The sequence below is a fragment of the Lepisosteus platostomus genome, chromosome 25 (assembly GCF_059453375.1).
Source record: "Lepisosteus platostomus isolate fLepPlt1 chromosome 25, fLepPlt1.hap1, whole genome shotgun sequence".
NCBI lineage: Eukaryota > Metazoa > Chordata > Actinopteri > Semionotiformes > Lepisosteidae > Lepisosteus > Lepisosteus platostomus.
Genome location: NC_142635.1, coordinates 12,485,727 through 12,510,038, shown reverse-complemented (window position 1 = coordinate 12,510,038; position 24,312 = coordinate 12,485,727). Strand labels below are relative to the sequence as shown.

Here is a 24,312-nt window from a genome sequence, read left to right as displayed (position 1 = left end):
TATTTTCCTAGTTATTATAGATTGACTTGTGAGTCTGCAGAAATACTGATTTTATATTTCTGTTATTTATTGAATTTCTATCCTCTTATTTAATAAATTGGATATATGTCAGTCCACTTCCTGGTAAGTAAAACGAAACATATTTGTGACGTGCATTTGTGTTGTATAGTTAAAAAGAAGTTACACAGTATAAAGTCTGAATCATTTTTATTCAGGTCTCGAAATGAAATGACATTGTTGCCGTTGTTTAATGCTCACGCGAAAATGACACAAAATAATGTTTTATTGCCACTGAAGCATATTACAAAACGATACCACACTTTTGCCCTGTGAAACCAATCTGCTTGGAATGAAGTCCTGAAATTGTATTGGTCTATAAATCACATCCAGAAACTCGCTTCGGTGTTTCTGGGTTTAAAATCCAGTTACAGTTATGCACACCTAAACTCACACACTCGGGCCCTCTCAAGCAATCGTGTATATGTTCAAGTCAAGACTAGCTTTTTGGCACACGTAACAGTCTCAGACAGTGGTTACGTTTGTCTTTTACAAAGTTTACTAAGGCTGCAATTCAACCTTCAATATTCTGGCATCTTAAATATAATTTTAATGTGATTTCTGTTTTATAAAGGTCTTCCCTTGCCCGGAAAAAAAAAACTTTGGATTCCACATTCAATAAAAGATACACAAGTAACCCAATATGTTTTCGAGTTACTTCAGCACTTTCTGTTCTTGGTGAAACCGCTTTTCATTCGGCGTACCTATATTCCACCGCCCTCCTGTAGCCTTTCCCTTTAAGACACTTCAGCTCCTGCCGTCTCATACTGATGACGTTTTACTCATTTCTGTTGATCGAGGAACTGAGGGTCCTTGTGTAGTACCAAAGGAAAAGGCAAATACGGTGTGATTACTAGAGAGAGCAAAAAAAAGGTGGCCAGGTAAGGCGATCGTCTTTTTGGGTAAGGTGGGCCATTTCAGTGTTACAACAAGAAGATCATAAAACTGGTAAATAGTGATATTAATGTTTTTATGCCCGGTGGGCTCTGCTGGTAACTGGTGTCGCTGGATGTGCAGAACTGCATTTCCCTCTACTGTCATCGATCTTAAGGTCAATAATCTAAACTTTACTGATAAGGAGGCAAGTATATGTTATGTAATCGGTTAGTGTACACATGTTTTTGTTATAGTTGTTATGTTTTGACGGTCACTTTTGATTAAACTGTAACGTAATGCCACGCTCAACTTTAAAATCCACAGCACCTGTCAACTCGCCTTCAATATCTGCAGCTCGCCATATGTTTTAATGTGTTTAAAGCCATGTTTGCATGATAAATCCAAATGTACATCGCAAAAGGAGTCGTTGAAAGTTACTTCACTGTAAACATCACAACGCTAAATGATTTTGCAACCTTTTCATTTCCTAATTCCTCCTGTTTTTTATGAGCTTCAGTTTTAAGTTGTTATTCACCATCGATTAGAAAAAAAAACAAGACAAATTGTTTGTGTTATGTTGTAGTAGGAGGCTGACATTAGTGCATTTCATCAGATGCAACGACACTGAAACTGAATTCCGTTTGTGTATTGCGTACCCCAATTAACTTATTTAAAGCTTTGTCAGTTTCACTGGGGTGTATTATCAGGACAGTCAGAGTTGAGATCGCGACGTCTTCCTCATGAGGAGGATAAAGATCAGCAGAACACTTATTCACAACGAATATTGCAATGATGTAATGTTTATTTAACATTGCGCTATCAATGTAATTTATCCATCGACGAAATAGTTATTTAAAAACTCTGCATTAGTATAGGTTATAATGTGTGGACGTTTATGCACAAATAAGACAAATAAATAGGACTTCAGTATTCTTCCTATTTTGAAATGTGCTTTCCAAATAAATTAATTTATTTAGCTTCAAAATTATCTTGGAAACATTTATTTTTAATAACTTTAAAGTGCGTACATCTTTTATGAATTTAGTGGTGTTACAGTTACATAACGTTGTAATCTTACAAAACGAGCTCGTGGCAGGGTTCAGTCCTTTGCCATGGGCACTGTTTTTGATTTATGTATTAAACATTATAACAGTATTAAACATTATATTGTGGTGCTGCTGTGTGTTTGTGCCAGTCTACTGTATCTAATAACAGGTAACAGAAGTTCAGGGACAGACATTAGAGAAGGGTTGTCAGACTCATTTGCTGGAGGGAACAGTGTCTGCTGGTTTGTGGTTCAACCTACGTAGTGTAGTAAACAGCAGACCTGGTTATTATCTTAATTAGACACCACTTGACTTTCGATAACCACTTTATTCAGTTCAGGGTTACAGTTTACAGTGACATCTAAAAGATTTTTCTTTAGGTCTTATACAGTTGATCCCTAAAAAAAAACACACTTTAGGAAAAGTGCAGTTACCTATATGACACCTTCAGGTGTAGTTAGAAGTCTTAACAATCATGCTGTTAATGAAATAATTTAAGAAGCTGAGATCTAAGTGAGAGGACAAAATCAAGAGCATGCCAAGCCCCTGTTTTAGAGAGTTTCGGGCGGTGTTTTTCACTCGGGGAGATGAACACAGTCGCTTACTCAAAGAGTGAATCGTGGCAGCTGCAGATGTTTTTATTAGAAGTCACAGCTTCTAAGAATATTAAACTGTTAACAGCGAACATCGAGAAAGGGGCTTTTAACAGTCTGGAGGAGACAAATGAGCAGCATCCCAGCAGTGGTATCATCATCATCACGTCAAAGTTGTTGTGAAGAGCAGAGTAACTTCATCACAGTTGTGGCTCATGTAATTACACTGACATGGAAGGAGACTATGCTGAGGCAGCAGTCTAGAGAACATGAATGCAGTAGGTAACTTGGATTACCTACCGTGTGCTGCTCAGAGGCTGGGCATTGACGATAGCGTTCCTGTACCCTTGTTTCCAGTGTAGATTGACATGGTCGGTCTGCGGCTGTGCACAGTCTCAGCTGACTTGCTGTGAGTTACCTGCTGGGGAAAAAGATCTTTCCTTTAAGAGTTCGCCTTTTACTCTTTTTGGTTCGCATTGATTTTGGAGGGTGCGGCATGTCACTGTGGAGAATGCATTGTCATTGTCTAGGCTGAGAGGAATCTACTTGAGACGCTTTGTCACTGTGACCCCCAGGTCTGATCTAACTGCACTGTAGACACAGAGCAGGGCTGGACCTCTCCCGGTGGTGGTGAAGACCAATTAGCCTTCTGTAGCAATAGCCAGTGCTCAGGACAGCTCCCTGGCCTTTAGATATTGCTCCAGTTTGGCAGGGTGCCCAAGGTGCCAGAAAACACTGGCACATTTTTTTTACATTCTGAGTCTCAGTCACATTGCAGGAGAAAGCCCCACCAGCTCTGTTATTATACTCAAGCAAATGAATAGGCTTTTGTGTCTTGGCAGCACATCGACAGAGGTAAGAAATTAATAGTTCCATTTCTACCTAGACTGTTGCAGTCTTGGTGTGCTGCAGTGGTGCAGAGTTCAGTGTTCTCATACAGTGGAGTTTGGGAAGAAGACCACGCGTCACCTGTCTGTGTGGCTGTGTTGTGCAGTACCCAGCCTCTCTGGTGAGCGCAGGTCTCCTTGCTTATGTACAGGTTCTGGCAGAATTGGCAGGGAAGGAGTGTCTGTTTACAGGTAAGCAAGGAGTGCTTTTCTCTCTGATTAGGCACAGGGGCAGGTGCTGATTGATTTAGAAAGGTGAAGTGTGGCACAGTGGAGTCTGTGTGTGCCTGTGTGTCAGTATTCTGAGCCTTGGAGTATTTGTGTACATGTGCGAGGTAAGAGTCAGCTGGGTTAGTTATCTGATTGTGTCAGCCAGTGCAGTGGGGTGTGAGTGAGTTACTTCTCAGTCAGTGCTGGGAACTGTCACTGCAGTGTGTTTGTACGCAGTGTCTCGAGGGTTGTCTGTTTGTGCACAGTGTCACAAGGGCTATGTGTTTGTGCGCTGTGTCACGAGGGCTATGTGTTTGTGCGCTGTGTCACGAGGGCTATGTGTTTGTGCGCGGTGTCGCAAAGGTTATGTGTTTGTGCGCGGTGTCGCGAGGGTTATGTGTTTGTGCACAGTGTCGCGAGGGTTATGTATTTGTGCGCAGTGTAACCAGGGATATGTGTTTGTACACGGTGTCACGAGGGTTGTTTGTTTGTGCACAGGCTGCTGGGCAGTGCCTGTGGATGGAGTTGCTGCCCCAGTGAAATGACCGACCAGGGCAATAACAACCAGAGCTTCTCCCGAAACCCCTTTGCCGCTCTCTTCAGCTCCGTGGCCGATGCCAGACAGTTTGCATCTGGACAGAAACAGCTGCAGGAGCACACACAGCCTCCACGTGAGTCCCGTCCCCATTGCTGTTACTGGCAGTGCCCTGAAACGTGTTTGTACGGTATTACTTGGCGTACACAGTTCCCATACACCAGTGCTTACTCATACAGACATGACTTATGACTCCAGACGAGCAGACAGTATGGGCACAGTCGTAAATTACTTTTATTGCAAATCAAACGATATCTTAAATTATATCATAAATTCTAAAGTGCCCAAACAGTACCCAGAGGAACACACAGGAACAAATGAGAATGTGCTTGCATGTTAGCGGGAGTGACTGCAGGAGTGACCATGTGTGCATACTCTAGCTGGGAGTGACCGCATGTGCATACTCTAGCTGGGAGTGACCGCATGTGCATACTCTAGCCAGGAGTGACTGCAGGAGTGACTACAGGAGTGATCGCTGGAGTGTCAGTAGGAGTGACCGTATGTGCGTGCTGTTGTGGGGAGTGACCGCAGGAGTGACTGTGTGTGCCTGCTGTAGTGGGGAGTGATCGCAGGAGTGACCGCGTGTGCGCACTCTAGCGGGGAGTGACCGTGTGTGCGCACTCTAGCTGGGAGTGACCGTGTGTGCGCGCTCTAGCTGGGAGTGACCGTGTGTGCGCACTCTAGCTGGGAGTGACCGTGTGTGCGCGCTCTAGCTGGGAGTGACCGTGTGTGCGCACTCTAGCTGGGAGTGACCGTGTGTGCGCGCTCTAGCTGGGAGTGACCGTGTGTGCGCGCTCTAGCGGGGAGTGATCGCAGGAGTGACCGTGTGTGCGCACTCTAGCTGGGAGTGACCGTGTGTGCGCGCTCTAGCGGGGAGTGATCGCAGGAGTGACCGTGTGTGCGTGCTCTAGCGGGGAGTGACCGCCCGCCCAATGCTGCCCTGTTTCAGTGGACGACTCGGGGGAGAGCACGGAGGAGTCGGAGAACTCGGTGTCGGACAGCATCGACGACAATGACGACTCGCTGGCCGAGATCAGCCGCTCCTTCCGCTCCCAGCAGGAGCTCTGCCAGCAGCTCAACGTCAACCACATGATCCAGAGGATCTTCCTCATCACGCTGGACAACAGTGAGTGCCGCTCCTCCCCAGCGCCCAGGTGCAGCCGGGCGTGGGTACTGCTGGCCTGGAACACAGAGAGCGCTTTGTTTCCAGCAGGGAGCTCTCACCTGGGTAATTGCTGCTCACTGATAGAACGCTTGCTCGGCCCTTGTCAGTGCTCTGACGCTCATGCCAGGTGGAATGACTTATCCTCATTACACTGAAGGGAAGGCAGGGGCCATCTGACTCAGCCGAGCGGATCTGCCATCATATCATTACTGCCTTTAGAGAACAGCTGTGCTTCTGAAGCACAAACTGGGATCCCGCCTTCACCGGCTTTACACCTTCTTATTAAACCCCGTGGCCTCGCTCTCCCCCTCTCTGAGTGGCAGTGCGCTGTGCTGCAGCACATGCCATCAATCCTGGCGCAGGCAGGAGCCCTGCTGATGGGCTTCTTTCATCTTTGGCACCTTCACGATGGAAGCGCTGTTTAATTCCTTAATGAAACAGGGGAAAACGTTTTCAGCTGCAGCTGGGTTACCGGCTATCTCGGGCACCTGTGTGCCCAGATTGATCAGTCCGAAACCCGATGCCTCGTTTTCATGATGCCAGTGTTAAACAGCCTTTCTAAAACAGGCTGTTGCAGCTTTAGGTGTCATTTACTCCTAATGTCCTAATGTGATGAATATGCAGTATTTTCTGGACCTCAGCACCGTATCCTGGGAGCTTCAGTCTCGGTTCCCTTTGATCAGAGCGGTCAAATCCAGCTTCTCGGCAGCTGCGTTAGATGATACGGACTCTTCCAGTCCGTCATGTTGCATGACGTCGGCGCACCCGCCCTTAGCTGACCCCTAAATAATGCAATCAGTCTAGCTCCCCAAGATACAATTGCTCCAGTGACCCTGGTCTTGCAATGCTAGAAGGGAAGCAGTAGGGTCTGAGTTTGTCTTCTTAGCCTCTCCTCTCTCTCGGGGTGAGCGAGTAGCCTCAGCCCCTGTCTGTGTGCGGCTGTGCAGGTGACCCCAGCCTGCGGGGGGGGAACGGGATCCCAGCGCGATGCGTCTATCTGGAGGAGATGGCTGCAGACCTGGATGGACAGGACTGGCTGGACATGGACAACATTGAGCAGGTGGGAGAGTGCTCTGGTGGAGACATGCGTTCATGTATCTCTAGATACTCCGAGCCCTATGTTGTATAGCACCTCTCACACACACACGGGCATTGACATGGTACAAAATAGGCATCCTGAATTATATGTGGTGCACTGTGCCATATAAAACACATACACAGGAGAACTTTCTTAATGACCAGGCAAGATAAACTATATTAGAACATGCGGATAGTTACAAACCACAGGTGGCCCATCTGGCCCATTCTGACTCTTTGATCCAAGGATCTCATCCAGCCTCTTCTGGAAAGAAGCCAGGATGTCGGCTTCAACGACACGGCTGGGCAGCCCTGTGCCATAGCCCCACCATCCTTGGGGTAAAGGAGAGTCTCCTATTCCCAGTTTTTAAAGGCACGTGGTGTCCACTTGTGTCCTCTGGTATCTGCTTGACTGCTCGATCTGAAGAGACGCACTGGAGGAGGTTCGCTGTCAATGCCTGGGAGGATTTTAAATACTTCTATGTTTGAAAACCAAGAACATGGAGTTCCTTCAGCCCACCGGCCACAGGATGTCACTTTAAACGCAGAGTGAGTCTGGTCGCTGTCCTCTGGTCTGATTCCTGTTGGTGTAAGAGCTAGACCTGTAATTTTAAAGCATATCGCCCGAAACAAAACAGATGCAAGAAGAATATACGCAAACCAGGCACCCTGCCACAGAGATGAATACCAGCAGGACACAAGGACACATGGGAAGACACCGTAAATTAAATAGAAGGAAAGTCAGCAGATCACTTGTGCTTTATTCATCCAGTTATTATATACTGCACACCCATTCCTGGGATTTCTGTCTTTTCCTCTCTCCACTGCAGGCCCTGTTTAACCGGCTCCTGTTGCCAGAGCCAGGAAACCACCTGATCTTCATGACCTCCTCCAGCGCGGTGAACATGTCGGCGGACCGCGATGCTGGCGAGAAGTCTGCGGTGCCCTACCTCTACGCCTGCTATCAGAGAGCCAAGGAGGAGGTAGGGCGGCGGGGCAGGGGGCAGGGAGAAGGGGGTTTCCAAGCCTGGGCCAGGCAGGTGGTCTCGCAATGGGGAGGAGGTGTCGGGATCGAGCCCACTTGACGGCGGCTCTGGTTTGGTGTCGGAAAGGTCAGGGCTCCCTGCTTATCCGAGTCCCACCTTACCGCCATTCCTGAAAAGCTGACTAAGAGGAGCTAAGCAGCTCCAGGAGGTTCGTTTCAGTGCAGTGCAAGAGGAAAAAAACATATTCTCATCTTTTCGTACACATAAATGTAATGTGAGAATTATATCCTAGCAGGAAATGCTATGAGTTGCAGACGCCCTTAGTGAGGGAGTGGGGTGGTGGCCCACGGATTAGCCTTGCTGCCTCGCAGCGCTGGGGCCCTGGGTTTAATCTCTGGGGTGCTGTTTGGGTGGAGTCTGTATGTTCTCCTGGGTTTCCTCTGGGATCTTCAGTTTCCTCCCACAGTCCAAAGATATGCTGGTAGGTTAACTGGCTTCTGGGAAAACTGGCCCTGGTGTGAGTGTAAGGGCGTGTGCCCTAAGATGGACTGGCACAGAGTGTACCCTGCCTCCTCCCGCTGCTCGTCAGGTTAGGCTCCAGCGTCCCCAGTGACCATGTATTGGATAAAGTGGTTAGGAAGTGGGTGGATGAAAGGGACACTTAAGTGTGCCGCATGAGTCCAGGGTAAAAGCACTGGATTCAGGGGTGAAAATCAATGCAGAGACAAAATGATGAGAGGGGAGAAAAAGCATGTTTTCTACTTGGTTTGAAGGGGAACTTCAGTCCCAATTTCTCAAACCGGATATTACAATTCAGTAACAATTAAAATTAAAATTCATTGATGGTATAGAAAAAATAAACAAATTTCAAATTAAGCACAAAATCATGAATTTTGTGAAAGCACTGTAAATCGCCGTGTTGTCACAAACCCCTGGTCTCATCCACGGACGAGAGCGAGAGTTCGCACGTATAGCGACATGAAGCGGCCCTTCCTGCTCACTAGTCACCGTAAAGACTAATGTAATGTGATGTACGAGAGAATAAATTCAGGTTGTGCAGCAGATGTTTCACTGCATTAATGTTCCAACTTGATCTGCATGGCAAAGTTAACAAGTAAGTAGTATTTGTCGGCAAAACCGTCTTGAAGTCGAGAGCAATATTTCTATTGGATCAGATGTGTTCACAGGCCTGCTTGTTTACAATGTCACAGAGCCACAACACATCACAGGGAAATTGGGTTGCCTCGGTCTGAATTGCGGAACATGGCGCATTCCTGGAAATGTAGTCTAGTTTGTGGTCGGAGGTTTTCCAAGTTACTGTGTACATTTTGTGCGGATTCTTTCTAGAAAAATAGCGTTGCAGTTCCCCTTCGCACCCCTCTGACGGGTGCTCACTGTCCAACCGTCCAACCGCGTCCCGCACGTATTGTCCCGCAGATCACCAAAGTGCCAGAGAAGCTGCTGTCGTACGCCGTGCGCTGCAAGAACCTGACCGTGTCCAACGCCCGCACTGTCCTGCTGACCCCAGAGATGTACGTCAGCCAGAACATCTATGAGCAGCTGCTGGACCTGCTGTTGGAAGGCGTGAGCGGAGCGCGTGAGTTCCCAGGACCCTGAGGGTGGGGGGGGGGGCCTGGTTGGAGGGGTGTCGTGTTATTATTTTACGGAATGGGAGGCAGCTTTTCAAAACGGGACTGCCTCGATCATGCACTGCAGCGTCAGAACTTGTTGTTTTCTAGATTTGCACGGTTTAGATGGCGCGTTGTCTTCTGCCGAAGAGCGGGGCTCTGCCCTCAGCTCCGCGGGCGGCCTCGTGCATCCCCCCTTTCTGTATCCTCAGAGCTGGATGAAGTGGTGGAGTTTGTGGAGGAGGCTATCGCCGCCCTGGTGGCCGATCAGGAGGTGCGCACCTTCGGGGAAGTGATGGTGCCGGTGTTGGACATCCTGCATGGACGAATAAAGGACCTGGAGCTGTGCCAGCTGCTGCTCTACTCCTACATGGAAGTGCTGCTGTACTTCAGCCGCCAGAGGGACATTGCAAAGGTCGGGGTGTCGCTGCCACCAGCACAGGCCGAGACAGTGAGGGCGTTTATAGCAGCACACATACTGTAGGTGCATAGCAAAGACCTCAAGGGCTGGGCTTCAGTTCAGAGTAATTTAAAAGGGCATTTATACAATTCTTGTTTTTAATGAGTTTTCTGGGCACATTCTGTTGAATGAGGAGGAGACTATTTCTCCTGTGATAGAATGATTAGTAGAACATTGTTAGATGTGCTCAAATAATTATAAGATTGTGCCATATTTTATACCATATATGTACTGAATCTGCTAAAAAAGAGTATTTTCTAAGAGGAGAAATAAAATTGCTAGTCGATTGAGATGCTGGAAGATGGTTGTTCCATGCAAGACACTGTTTGAGAAATAACCAGGTTTAGGCTTTCTTCAAGATCCCAACACCTTGCTTCACCCTGCAGGTGGAGCAACCCAGCTGCCCTGGAGTTTCTCTCTGTGTTAAGTGGCATGATCATGAAGCAGCTCAACCACAATCTCGCTATCTTTCTGGTTCCAGGTATTAGTTGAGCACATCCAGCCCAAAGACCCCAACAACGGGCTGCAGTACCAGAAGACCCTGCTGGGGGCGGTGCTGAACATCTCCTGCCTGCTGAAGACCCCCGGAGTGGTGGAGAACCATGGGTTCTTCCTCAGCCCCTCGCGCTCCAGCCCACAAGAGATGAAGGTGCAAGAGTCCAATATACACCAGGTGAGACGAGCTCTGTATCTGTCTGTGCCTGCGTAGTATTGTAGGGAAACATAGTATCTGGCTGAGGAGTCTCGAACTGTGGCTGAATATTGCAAACAAAAAAGGCATACTGCTTTCATTCGTGAAAGTGCTAGTTTTCCGAGCAATCTGTGATGAGGTTTCGCATGGGCCAGGCTGTGATTTCTTCCTGGTTCAAAGTGCGCTCAAAGGACACCCCTGACTCCTGCGGCCCTCTCTCTGCTCTGGCTCCCCACAGTTCATGGGCCAGTTCCATGACAAGCTCCACCAGATCCTGAAGAACCTGCTGCAGCAGTCCACCGAGATGCGCCACCTGCTGCTCTCCTGGCTGGGCGGCTGCCTGCAGGCTAACAGCGGGCGCGCCAAGATCTGGGCCAATCAGATGCCGGAGATCTTCTTCCAGATGTACGCCTCGGACGCCTTCTTCCTCAACCTGGGGGCCGCCCTGCTCAAGCTGTGCCAGCCCTTCTGCCGACCGCGCTCCGCCAAGCTACTGACCTTTAACCCCACCTACTGCGCCCTGAAGGAACTGAGCGAAGAGGAGCGTCGGAATCGGAATGTGCACACCCGAGGTCAGGCCAGGACGCCGATAATAGCTTGTATTGCATGATTGTAGAGTTCACTGAACTGATGTGTGCTACACCTGACATGTGTGCTACTATAAGCATGACTTAAAGGGTTGTTAAGGCATTAAGATTCTATGTGACCAACTTATGGTACTAAGACAGTTCTCTGCTGTCTGACTGAGTCCAGAGTAGCTACGACAGTTCGCTGCTGTCTGACTGAGTCATGAGTAGCTAACACAGTTTGCTCTTGTCTGACCGACTCAAGAGTAGGACCTTTGCTACTGTCTAACCAGCTGAAGAGATACTAAGTGTGCGGTTCACTCATTAATTTAGTCTTTACCGTCTCTTTGATCAAGAATTGGCAATACTAGACAATATTGTATGCTAAAACTTAAGTGGCTGGATTGTGTGCACTTGGGAGGAGTCACCCTACACTTCTTCATTCTCCCCCGTGTGCGGCCACAGGGTTTGTAGCTGTGAGCCAGGATGTGAACAACATCGGGTGGGTCTGGCAAAACAATTTTGTGTCAGGTGGTTTAAAAAAAACAACAATATTGGCTGGCGCAGAACCTCAGGCATTACTAAACCCTTGAGCTCAAAATGTTTCAAATCTCCTTCTGTCGTGTGTTTTCTTCCTGTTGCCTTGGCAGGTCTGGATAAAGAGACTTGTCTTATCCCCGCTGACCCCCAGCAGGTGGTAGAGTTCCCCCAGTCTTACAACCTGCTGACGGAGAACCTCATTCTCACTCAGTCGGCCCTTCACCTGGGCTTCCACAGGTACGTGCCGGTGCTGTTCGGCTGAAACGCCCGTACCGAGCGGCCCTTCCTGTCACGTTGGCCAACTGGGTACAGTTTGTATTCAGAACAATAACCCTCTGGCGCTTACAAACCCTCTGTGATAACTCAGGGCCTTGCTTTCCTTTTTTTTCTCATGTGTAAGAAAAAGTAGCTAAGCATTTCAAAGCAATCTGACTCAGCTATTGTTACTGTGAGAGTGTGGAGCAAGCTGCCCCCTCCATCAAGCCATATGATTGAAGCCTATACCCTGGCTTCACTCCACAAACGGTTGGAACAGATCTCGGGATCAAGTAAGCACTAGCAACCTAATGAGTTCGATGCGCCAGTTGAACTCCTCTTTTTATTTGAGGATAAAAGCATGCCTTTGGATGACCCCAAAGATTAATTTGCTTGGATGTTATTGCATACATTTCACTGAAAATGTCTTAGTAAAATCTCTGCCTGGGTTACAGATTCTGGTTTGCAGCCCTGCTTGAGTTCTTACTGTATTGTTGCTAAGACACCTCTTCCTGTCTGGGAAGGAAGTGGCAGAGTGGCATGCATGTTTCCCCTGTCGCTGCAGCTGGTGCTCACGCTGTCTGCCGTGATCTGCCTCCCCGTCTCCCCAGGCTCCACGATCAGATGGTGAAGATGAACCAGTCTCTGCACCGGCTGCAGGGCTCCTGGCGGGAGGCCCAGCGGGGGCCCGGCCCCGGGGCCGAGCAGCTGCGCGAGCAGTTTGAGCGCCTCATGACGGTCTACCTGTCCACCAAGGCGGCCGCCACCCAGCCCGCCATGCTGCAGTGCTGCCTCAACCTGCAGGCCTCGACCGCCGCCCTGCTGGTGCAGCTGGGCCTGGGCAACGTGGGCCCCGAGCACGTCGAGCTGAGCTTCCCCTTGCCAACCGTCACCAACAGCCTTCTCTGTTATGTGCCAGGTATGTGCCACCTCAGCCCTGGACCACAAAGTGTGTCAATACTTAGGACTGCCAGCTGTCAGTATTCAAAACAGCAATGATTGTATTATAATAATTGCTTACACTTATACAGCTCTTTTCTGGATACTCCACCCAAAGTGATTTACAGGTAATGAGGACCCCCTGCACCACCACCAGTGTGCAGCCCCCACCTGGATGATGCAATGGCAGCTAAAGTACTGGCTTACGCTCGCCATACATCAGCTATTAGTGGGGAGGAGAACAGAGGGATGAAGCCAGTTCATAGATGGGGATTATTAGGAGGCCATGATTGATAAGGGCCAATGGGAAATTTGGCCAGGACGCCGGGGTGACACCCCTACTCTTTTCGAGAAATGCCCTGGGATTTTTTATGACCACACAGAATCAGGACCTCGGTTTTACGTCTCATCTGAAGGATGGCGCCATTTTTACAGTTTAGTGTCCCCGTCACTATACTGGGGCATTAGGACCCACACAGACCTCAGGGGTGCCTCCTACTGGCTCCTCTAACACCAGGTACTGGCCAGGTTTACACCTTGTTGAGCTTCAGTGGGCTGCCAGCTGTGATCTCCAGATGAACACACAAACCACGTGACACTGCACCCAGCTGCAGTGCAGCACTGTTACAAACTGACGAGTGCTTTGCCCTGACAGATCCATGAGCTGATAGTGGTTTCAACGGGAATATTTTTAACAAGAGCACCTGCGTTATCTGGGAGATTTTAGCAGGGTGTATCTCTTATGTTTGAACATAAATGTAACTAACAAGCTATATGTGCTGGTTGCGATTTCATAGAAGAATGAAGGCGGTTTAACACTTTTAATTATAGTTTAAAGGGCAGGTACTGAGGTCAAGCTTAGAAATTCCAGCACCTCTGTCTGCAGTTGAGCTCTGGAATGTGTAGATAAACAGGTGACGTCACTTGTTGTCCAATGTCACTGGTAGGAAAACAAAAATAAAAGCTGGGGTATGCTAAAATTGTTCTTAATCATAGTAAGGTAATTGTTATACATGACCAAGTTTAATGTATTTGAACAAGGAAAATGAAAGGTAATAATATGGTTTAGCCCATCTATAACCCAGGTTTGCACTAAGCTAGTTTTACATTGGAACAAGTAAAGGTTTATTCCAGGCTGATAAGAAACGCAGTGTTTCGGCTGTTGGAGCCTTCTTCAGTTTGCTCAAACCTGTTTTCTTTCTTCTCTTTTCAGCATGGAACAAACCTATTACTTGTTCCTAGTTTTACATTGGTTGGGAGATCAGGAAAAAAGTCTCGATAATGGATAAGGCCACACTGATTTGCCCTGAGAAACATAGTGCTCATGACAGCGATCCCAGTTAGTGGGATTTGATTACTTTTCAGTTATGTACTGCCCGTTCAAGTCTCTGAGCTGTCGCCAATCTACGATGCAAGAGTTTTTATTTTTGTCTAACATCTCAGCTATTTTTTTTAGCCTTACAGAACTGTATCTGTTTTTACACGTATTGAATTCCTTCAATTTTGTATTCCAAAAAAACCCAGAATTCTTTGCGGAGAACATGGGCGACTTCTTCATCTTCCTGCGGCGTTTCGCAGACGAGGTGCTGGAGACGTCGGCTGAGTGCCTGGAGCAGGTCCTGCACTTCATCACCGTGTTCATGGGCAGCGAGGACAGGTAGGGGGTCGCATCTCAGCATTCCTTTTAGACACGCCTGGGCGTCGGCTTCGACCGCATGGCTGGACAGCTTGTTCCACACTCCCACCACCCTTGGAGTAAAGAAGTATCTCCTGTCCTTGGATTTAAAGGGGAACTGCAGTCCCAATTTCTCAGACCGCTTATTAAGTCTCGGTAACAAAATATATTATTTGGCGTTGTAGAAAAATTGAACAAATCCCCAACTAAGCACAAAATCTGGATCTTTGTGAAGATACTGTAAGTTACTATGGTGTCGAAAAAGCCCTGGTCTAGCCACGGGTGAGAGCGAGAGTTCCCACAAATTGTGACATGAAGCAGCCCTTCCTGCTCACTAGTCACTGTAAAGACTACTGTAATGCGATGAACGAGAGAATAAGTTCAGGTTGTGCAGACGACATTTCACCGCAGAAATGTTCCAACCTGATCTGCATGCAAAATCAACAAGTAAGTAGTATTTGTCGGCAGAACCGTCAAATACACACGATATTTCTATTGGATTAAAAGAGATGTTTTCTCAAGCCTCCTTGTTCACAATGTCATAGGACCGCATCAGGTCATCTGAAATTTTTTGTCTCGCTCTGATCCGCAGACTGTGGCGCTGCGCATACCTGGACATTTAGTCTATTTTGACATGTAAATTAGAGGTTTTACAAGTTGTGTACATTTTGCTTGCGTTGTAGTTTGAAACGCTCTCAAGAGTGCTGATTCTTTCTAACCCCGAAATACAAAAATAGCAGTGCAGCTCCCCCTTAAATGCTCTTCCGCTTTGGACCTGCGGTGTAAATCTGCATCCCTGCAAGGTGAAGATAAACCCACTGTGGGCGTGTGAGGATCCTGTAGCACAGTGCCTGTGAGTGGGTGCTTTTCTGCTTACATTGTACAGTCTCAGACGAAAACCCCTAGACTCAGGAGAGCTAAGCGTAGTTTTTGAATGTTTAAGTTCAAATCCCTGGGTTTTGTTCCACCTGAGCCACTGTTAATGTAATTAATGATCACAGTTCTCACATTTTCCGTGTTATGTGTGTTTTTAAACCTTTTGGATGTACAGGGTTGGTAATCACTATATCAACAGCTATATCACCCTGCAACTCACACCTGACAGCCCATTGAAACTAAGCAGGTGTGAGCCTGGTCAGTACCTGGATGGGAGACCTCCTGGGAAAAATTAAGATTGCTGCTGGAAGAGGTATTAGTGGGACCAGTAGGGGGCGCTCACTCTACTGTCTGTGTGGGTCCTATTGCCCCAGTATAGTGACGGGGACACTGTACTGTAAAAAAGATGCGGTCCTTCGGGTGAGATATAAAACTGTGGTCCCGATTCTCTGTGTTCATCAAAAATCCCAGGGCATTTCTTGAAAAGAGTAGGGGTGTTACCCAGGCATCCTGGCCAAATTTCCCCCTGGCCTTTTCTAGTCATGTCCCCCTTAATAATCCCCAGCTATGAATTGGCTTCATCACTCTGGTGGAGAGGAGTCCTCATTACCTGTAAAGCACTTTGAGTGGAGCGTCCAGAAAAGTATAAGTGTAAGGAATTATATTATTATGATATATGATGATATATGATGATGATGACAGAGGTGTGGGCACTGTGTGTGAAGTTCTCGCGTGCCCACCGGCAGGATGAAGAACCCACACCTAAGGGCCAAGCTGGCAGAAGTTCTGGAGGCAGTGATGCCCCACCTGGAGCCCGTGGCACCCGGTCCGACCCAGTCCAGCATGTTCCAGCGCCAGAGGGTCTTCTGCTCGTACCGCCACGCCGCACAACTGGCCGAAGCCCTCATCGCGGTTTTCGTGGACATCGAGTTTACTGGTAACTCCTCGGGCAGTTTCTGTCCTATAATCTCCCAGCCTGCCCCAGTCGCCTGTCCCAGATGAAGGAACTCTCAGTCACCCCAGGCCGGGTTTGAAAAATGATTTTCACGACACACTAGCTGTGTCATTTGATTTAAAAAAAACAGTGGAAGGAAACACTTTCTTTTTTAAAAGAAGCTTTACTTCTGTAAAGGCGTTGTGTTTCTAATTGAAAAAAGAAACTGAGAGTGGAGGTCATGTTTTTTCTTTTTGCGGAAACTGAAATTGATCTAATGAAAATGATCTCTTTACTTGATTAACCAGCTGTAAACAGGAGCTACAGCAAAAGTCCCCTTGAACAAAAACGTCAGTCCGACGTTTCTCTTAGGAATGGTGAAAATTGATTTGAGCTCCTGTCTCCTTGGTCTTTCTGTAGTATACTCTCTCGAAACTACCTGTCAACCTTGTGGTTCTGCTGTTGCCGTGAAGCCCCTCCGTCGAAATAATCCTTTCTGTACATTACATTCTTTCCTGGAGGAAAAACAACTAAAAAGGAGGAGCTGAACAAAAGATAAAACAAATTGTCTGATACAACTTGTTTTTGTTCGTTTCCTGCCCACATTCGTGATACAGTTGTTGACAGTTTTTTTGTCTGTTCATCTCGGGTCTCTGAGGTGTTTTGTTTTTTTCTTGAAGGTCCTGGCTGTATCCTTGTTCTGCCAGTTGTCACCCACAGTGCCTGTGGGCTCCTTCATTTCCCCCTAAGCTGTCCTCCCAAGTGCCTGTTGTTTCATTGTTCTTGCTGCTTTCTGTCTAGGGGACCCCCACCAATTTGAGCAGAAGTTCAACTATCGGCGACCCATGTACCCCATCCTCCGATACATGTGGGAACAGGACAACTACAGGGAGAGTATCAAGGTACAGACACCCCCCCCTCCCTACACCGTTTTTAGTTCTGAAAAAATTCCCACCGTTTCAAAATCTGAAACTATTGCTGGTGACTGGAGTATGTGATGCGGTACAATGCAGCGATGCTCTTCTCTTACTAGGTGGATTGAACCTGATAAATGAGAGATGATGTTCGCCCGTTTGCAGAGCTCATGCAAAGGGACTTTCTGCGCGCGTTTCCTGTTTCGCTGTGTAGGGGTGACTTCCTGCTCTGCTGTGGTTGCAGGAGAAATACCCAAGGATGTGTTTGCTGTACACAACCTGTTTTTCTTTGCCACTGATGCAGAGTTTTATTCTGTCCCAGAGGTCATAAGACAAAGTAATTCAATGCATTGTTGTGACATTAACTCTAGATCTCATGGCTAAATTAGAAGGTTGTGGATCTGGTAAATAACTAGTAAGTCTTATTAAGATTTTGATGAGGAGGAGGAAGAAAATACATATTATCTTGAGCTTTTAATGGAAGCAATGTGTGAGCTGAGAGTCCCTTTTATTCTGTGGTGAAACATGCACTTGCTCACACGCTGAGGAACGTCTGGGCAGTCAGTTGATCAGGCGTGTCGGTTTGGTCTTGTGCAGCGCTTGGCCGACTACGCCTCGGAGAACGTGGAGGCTATGAACCTCCCTCTCTTCCTGCGCTTCCTGAATCTGCTCATGAACGACGCCATCTTCCTGCTGGATGAGGCCATCCAGGTAGGAGACCCAGGCTGTACGGGCAGGAAAAAAAACAGCTTAGGCAGCTTCAATAGGAACATTATTTCAAAAGCCTAAGACACTGCAGAGCACTGGTGGTGCAGTTTGAGGTGAGTGAGAGCATCTTGCCTTACTGGATTGCAGTGACCGCAGTAGGGGGCGTCATGCTGACCATTAAGAATGGATCATGCAAGCTGGAGGAGCATCGACTAATTCCTGATTTGGGAAAAAAAGGAATTGCTTCATGCCATATTTGAAATCAAATATAATCAAAATCACTTTTATTCACCAGTACGTGTCAGGTACAGGGATTTGTACCTTGGCACATGTGGAACCTGCTCAACAGTAAAAATCACACAGGTGCAAAAGGAGCATTAACATTACTGGCATAATTACATTGGACAATATACAAAAGATGAGGAGACACAAAAAGTACAGATGTGTTGTGTGCTCACAGTACAGTACAGATGTGTGGAACATGTAGACATTACAGTATATACAAGACGTTTATTACAGTACAGTGCAAATGTACAAACAATAGACAATGTAGAAGAAATATAAGAATGCAAGAAGGTAGCAGGGATGTGGGGTGGCGGGCTTCTTCATCTGCTGACCGAGCGGTGTTTGTCATTGACCAGTTAGTTTCCTTTCCTCGCTCCGCTCCTTCCCGCAGTACCTCAGCAAGATCAAGGTGCTGCAGATCGAGAAGGACCAGGGTGAGTGGGAGGCCCTGACCCCTGACGCCCGGCGGGAGAAGGAGTCCAGCCTCCAGATGTTCGGACAGCTGGCCCGCTTCCACAACATCATGTCCAACGAGACCATCGGCACGCTGGCCTTCCTCACGTCCGGTGAGAGAGAGAGAGAGGGAGAGGGGTGGTGGGGAGAAGGAGTGGAAAGACGATACAAGCTGTGAAACTGTAAATAGTATCACTTCAACAGAACCTTTTCCCTTGAGCCGAGTAAGAGTCGTACGTTCTGTTGCTTTGTTTTAAAAAGGGAGTGACGAAATGTAGCAATTTGAATTTGAATCGGAAAAAATTGTCCCTGCCCCCCCCCCCCCCCATCAAACAACTATGGATTTTGGAAGATAGCGAATTTGCCTTTTTTATCTTCTGTCCTTTCTGTCTTTCTGGACGATTCAGAGATCAAGGTCCTGTTTGTCCACCCTCTCCTGGCCGAGAAGATCATCTTCATGCTCAACAACTTCCTCCAGCACTTGGTGGGTCCCAAGATGGGCGCCCTGAAGGTGAAGGACTTCAGCGAGTTCGACTTCAAGCCGCAGCAGCTGGTCTCGGACATCTGTACCATCTACCTCAACCTTGGGTATGTCTCCCAGCTGTGGGCGTTCACCTGTTCTTTCTTTGTGACCGGTGTGGGAACATGAACAAGATGCCCTTTTTTTCTACCTGTTATCGAGTCAGTCAGCGCTTGTTTCCCCATCACAATGTCTGAGTAGCTTCTGCAGGAAACCAAACTGTATGGCACTCCTGCCGAATCAGGTTGTGTTTGATTCCATTCTAAAATAAACTCCATTGTTTTTACGACCACCCACCTGGAAAGCTTGGGTATGACGCTGCAGAGGTGATGCGCCGGCGCGAGCGAGCTTTTATTTTCCTGTCCTCCCCCAGAGACGAGGACAATTTCTGCGCCACAGTCCCAAAGGACGGACGCTCGTACTCCCCCACCCTCTTCGCCCAGACCGTCCGCGTGCTGAAGAAGATCAACAAACCGGGCAGCATGATCGTGGCCTTCAGCCTGCTGGCTGACAAGATCAAGGTGAGTCCCGGGCGTGAGTTGATCCGATCTGCTTGGCGGCGGAGACAAAGTGAGGCTTGCGTCCATATTGGCCTGTCCTGCTCCTCCCAGAATCCTCCAGGAGGGCCTCCACTGTCCTGACCTGACATTAATATATGTCTGTGACGATTTAGTAAGTGAAAACTGGGCGATTCCTTTCGGAACAGCGATTTCTTACCCCCCCCACCGTTGTTCACCTGCCTGCAAGCTTCATTAAAGAGTCAGCATATCTTTTTTATTTTTTCGTTTGCTTTTCACCATTTTTCACGAAACACCTGGCACGAGGCAGAGGCAAATGCAGGAACTGTTGTGTGTTTTCACTCGTGCTTTGGTCCAGCTTGTAAAATGACCATCCCATTGGTCGTTTGTGAAGCGCCTGGACAGAAAAGTGGGGACAGGTGAATGAATGTCCCAAGTTGTGGCTTTAAAACAAACAGCATAACTTCGGTTTTTGAAATCCTGATCTTTGGCTGCCCCGTTAACGATGGCAATGCTTTGCGCCCAGTCTGGTTTTATTGCCGCCCGCTATGAGAAGCCACTCACCCTGTGACTGTATCCCTGTTTTGTTGTGCCCAGTCCCTGGCTGACATTCAGCAGCAGGAGGAGGAGACGTACTACGACGCCCCCGATGAGTTCCTGGACCCCATCATGAGCACCCTGATGCTGGACCCCGTCATACTGCCCTCTTCCCACGTGACCGTGGACCGCCCCACCATCGCTAGGCACCTGCTGAGGTCTGCCTCTCCGCCCGTGTCTCTCGGAAATCCGGCGTGTTCGCTTCTAGGATCGGTGCACCTGGTTTGACGTGTGCTTGCTTTTTCGTAAGAGAGTAGTCAGTGTAAAAGGTGAAGGAACAAGTTGACCCGTCTTGCCTGTTGGGTTACTCACGGTTTATTGGTCAGGGGATCTTATTCCTTTTTGCAAAAGCCTCCCAGGAAACCGGCTTCAAGTGAGTGTGTGTCTGGTCATATCCGTGTCTGACTCTGTGGCTGAGTTTCTAATTGAGCTTTGGAAATTTTCAAACTGAAGGCAAATGTTTGGGTTTTGTTATAGCTTAACACTTTTATCCCAACTTTTTCTTTGGCTCACTGGAGCGGTGCAGCTTAAAATGAAAAAAAGACACGCGGTGATATATTTTAAGGTGCCATTCTCCTTTAATGGGGGAAAAATATTTGGCTTCGTTTCCCAAGTTTCGCTTTGTGGTGTTCCCTCCAGCGACCAGACGGACCCGTTCAACCGCAGCCCCCTCACCATGGACCAGATCCGGCCCAACGCGGAGCTGAAGGAGAGGATCCGGCAGTGGCTGGAGGAACGTAAACAGGAGAGGCTGCAAATGGGGCCTAGTGGGTAGCCTGGCAACCGGCCTGCCGTGCCCCTCTTCAGGAACACTACAGCATCCCGCCCCCCACTGCTGCAGCCTTCCCGCACGCGCTCACTTTCGCCTTCTGACATCATCCCCGCCGACAGGATGTGGATCCTTCCACCTGGAAGGAATTCAGAACAGGACATGGGGGTGTGGGAGGGCGCTGGCCTGTAATTTCTTGATTCAGACATCCGTGTTTGTGCCCAAATGCCTCATGCAGGTTAGTAAGGGACGCTCCAGAAGAAAGAGGCGTTCAACTGGAGCTTAGTGCTGAAAAGAATAGGTTTACACGGCTAAAATGATTGTTTATTGGCTAGAAAGGATCTGCATCTGGAGGGCCAAAAGTCTGACATTTACAAATGAATTATTATCTCTGAAGCATACCTTTATTTTAAACACTAGCCTGAGGTTCAGACATGCATTGCCTGTGGGGAAAAGTCTGTCAGGATGTTTAAACTCATGGAATACCTAAATATCTATGGGGTTTTTTTGCAGCTGGAGCTTGGTGTTGTCACATGTTTTTCTTTGAGGTATCCTGCACAGCAATTGAGACCTTCACACAAAACCAACCTTCACATGTCTATGACGCTGACTGTATTCAGTAGCATATTATTTGGCCCCGCTTAGGCTGTAGATAAAACATTGTATAGGGAAAGAATACAGAAATATTTCATGTATTGTTGATAGTATATATACAATTTCTGGATCAGGTAGGCAAATATTTAGCATGGTATCCAATCTACTATATGTTGATTCAATTCAATTTTAAAGGCAGCCTGTCTGCTTTCGGTCAGATCCATAAATGTCCGGCAGGTTTTCCTTGGGCGTCTCAGTTGTAACCAACACCTTTACTTCCGAAAAATGTGCTGATTTCTGACCGGTTTGGGGAGTGACTCAGTCAAGTGCGAACATGCAGACTGTCGATTCATGCAAAAACCAGAAACTCTACGTGAATCTTCAGATGTAACAAACCCTGAAAGAGACTGGGGGCCCTTTTAATCTGGCAGGCCATTTCAGATGCTTAACAGCTGGGCTTCGGCAGTGCAGCGGAGTTCTCATTCTTTGTGATACGAAAGTCTGGAGTATTGCAAAAAAAGGCAAATGTGAATCCATTGTTTCCGTTTATTTTGGTGTGTTCTGTGCCTGTTGGAAGCGAGTAAGACAGCAGTCTTCAATTATTTTTTGTTTAGAAATCTGTCATTGTTACTGGAATGTATGGTTATTTCTGTATTGTATGATGAATTGCAAGCTGTGGCTTCCATTTGTGCTTAAACGGAGGCACAGGGACTCGTTCTTAAAAGCAAAGGAATTTCCCTGATCCTGTTTTTTTTTTTGCGGTGTTTTGGCGATTTAAATATGTGTTCACGAGGTTTCGGTTTTTGGACATTCTGGGCTCTGACAGTGTAAACCACAGAGTTTAGTCATGTTTTTTTTCTTCCCTAGGCGAACCCAATGACCTCGGTCAATCAATAAATAAAACCATCAGGAATCCAGAGTCCTGTGAGACCAATTACCCTCCTGACCGGGGTAAAACCCATCTCACAGTGCTAACAACTAACATTTGCTGTAAAAATCATTATGTACTGTAGTAGCTAAACCCCAATCCTTACCATAGGCTTACTCATGCCTCAACCCTTTCCCTAAGTTTGACAGTGTCAAATAATGTGTTATTACTGTTTATAACAACATTAGTAACATGTTAATGATTTCTGATAACTTACCCTGTGTTGCTAGCATCCCAGTCGCTTCTTTTATGCGTCTGCCTGCTGTAATACAATCAGCCAAGGAGTCTCTTATCAACACCTGCCCTTGAACATGCACTGTGACTGTGCTGGGTCCGGCATCAATGTTTTAAATTGCCCTTTCTGATGAATCAAACGAGGAAATAGTACACAGTTTATATTGTTGGGATGCAGATTTAAAACGAGGGGGGGAAGGGAATTAAAGCTATTCTCCTATAAGAAACCCGTTTCATACAGAAAGCATCAGGAGCCTCATTTCGTGTTGAGTGCCCTTTAAGAAATCAAAGTGGAGTAAATCTTTCTGTTTGTGAACTAAATGGCGGGTTTAGTTAATGGGATGCAATAGAGTGTTGTCAGAAAGACTCCTTTTACAAGCATTTCAATTTGAGGGGCAGTGGCGTAGGATTCTGGAAAGAATATATAACAATGCCAAGATTTTCCTCATGCCTGATATTCTGGTGGACGGAGAGACTGACAGGTGTCCTTTTGGTTTTATTTCAAGGAAGTTATAGAGTTCACGAAGGAGTTCAGATTTCACAGCGTGAATGAAACAGGAAGGCTTTGGAACTTTACTTCTAATATTGAGAAAACTGGCTTTAGGGTAGATGGAGGAAATCTTGAAACATGCTAATTTACTTTATTTTTCAGTAGTTTAAAGCTCATGTTGGTGTTTTTTTTTTGCCTTTACTGGGAAAGAAGCAAGGGAAGGCACAGTGCAGAGAAAAAGTTAAACCTTTCATGTAGCAGTGACATGCTTTCAAGATAGGCTCTTTAGAAAATAAAAATACAAAAATTCTATAAATAAGAATTGTAAAAAATCATTATATGTATTATTTTTAAGAATTTTATTAAAGCTCATATTGATTGCTTCAGTTTCTTGCATTTCTTTTCTACTTCGATGGTACCTTTCTCATTCCACAGAAGCTTGGTATCTTGTATTTAGATTAGCAGTGTTATGTGACTGCCGAGTGTGTTAGTAATGCTGTCAGGATGAAACAAAACCAGAATAATACCATTCTAAGGCAGTGGTGTACAGCTGTTGTCCTAGAGAACCCCAAGCCTTTTAGATCTGTCTCTTCAGACGGGGATTAACATATGTTGGCACTTTTGGTAAGAGAGAACCCTAGTTTTGAGGGTGAATTTTAGGACTTAAAGTTGCATGTTAAAAAATTGGTATTTTAGGGATTATCCAAATAATTGTACCCGACAACCTGGAATAGAGTATATTTATAATATTGCATTATCATTAGTCATAATAATATGGCCAGCAGCCATATCACCCTTCATCTCACAACTGGCAGCCCACTGAAGCTCAGCAGGTGTGAGCCTGGTCAGTACCTGGATGGGAGACTACCTAGAAAAAAAAAACCTACGGACTCTGCTGGAAGAGGTGTTAGTGGGGCTAGCAGGGGGTGCTCACCCTGTGGCCTGTGTGGGTCCTAACACCCCAGTATAGTGACAGGAACACTATACTGTAAAAAGGCGCCGTCCCTTGTATGAGGTGTAAAACTGAGGTCCCGACTCTCTGTGGTCATTAAAAATCCCAGGGTGTTTCTTGAAAAGAGTAGGGGTGTTACCCCCGTATTCTGGCCAAATTTCCCCCTGGCTTTTGCTAGTCATGTCCCCCTTAATAATCCCCAGCTATGAATTGACTTCATCACTCTGCTGTCCTCCCCACTGAGAGCTGGTGTGTGGTCAGTGAACTGGAGCATCATCCAGGTGGGGCTGCACA

The 24,312-nt window shown here is 47.1% G+C and overlaps 1 protein-coding gene across 2 annotated transcripts; it reads left to right on the top strand.

Moving 5' to 3' along the window:
* The first annotated feature begins 9 nt into the window (after positions 1 to 9).
* ube4a (ubiquitination factor E4A (UFD2 homolog, yeast)) lies at positions 10 to 23,452 on the top strand. Of its 2 annotated transcripts, none has more exons than XM_088620003.1 (20): positions 10 to 123; positions 4,168 to 4,340; positions 5,214 to 5,390; positions 6,377 to 6,489; positions 7,337 to 7,489; positions 8,930 to 9,089; positions 9,333 to 9,535; positions 10,062 to 10,253; positions 10,510 to 10,843; positions 11,488 to 11,614; positions 12,244 to 12,551; positions 14,096 to 14,228; positions 15,869 to 16,059; positions 16,858 to 16,958; positions 17,568 to 17,681; positions 18,355 to 18,529; positions 18,824 to 19,004; positions 19,310 to 19,457; positions 20,052 to 20,209; positions 20,691 to 23,452. In XM_088620003.1, the coding sequence occupies exons 2-20, from the start codon at positions 4,211 to 4,213 to the stop codon at positions 20,824 to 20,826; spliced, it is 3,234 nt and encodes a 1,077-aa protein (XP_088476129.1). In that variant the 5' UTR covers positions 10 to 123; positions 4,168 to 4,210; the 3' UTR covers positions 20,827 to 23,452. The 2 variants fall into 2 exon arrangements, with proteins under 2 accessions (XP_088476129.1, XP_088476128.1); XM_088620002.1 differs by lacking the exon at positions 10 to 123 and adding an exon at positions 814 to 938.
* The last annotated feature ends 860 nt before the right edge of the window (positions 23,453 to 24,312 follow it).

Excerpts from the sequence above, each read along its gene's own strand:
- ube4a (XM_088620003.1), top strand. The coding sequence starts at position 4,211 with ATGACCGACCAGGGCAATAACAACCAGAGCTTCTCCCGAAACCCCTTT. Across the intron at positions 4,341-5,213 it reads GGAGCACACACAGCCTCCAC|TGGACGACTCGGGGGAGAGC; the intron begins GTGAGTCCCGTC and ends GCCCTGTTTCAG. Across the intron at positions 19,458-20,051 it reads TGCTGGCTGACAAGATCAAG|TCCCTGGCTGACATTCAGCA; the intron begins GTGAGTCCCGGG and ends TGTTGTGCCCAG.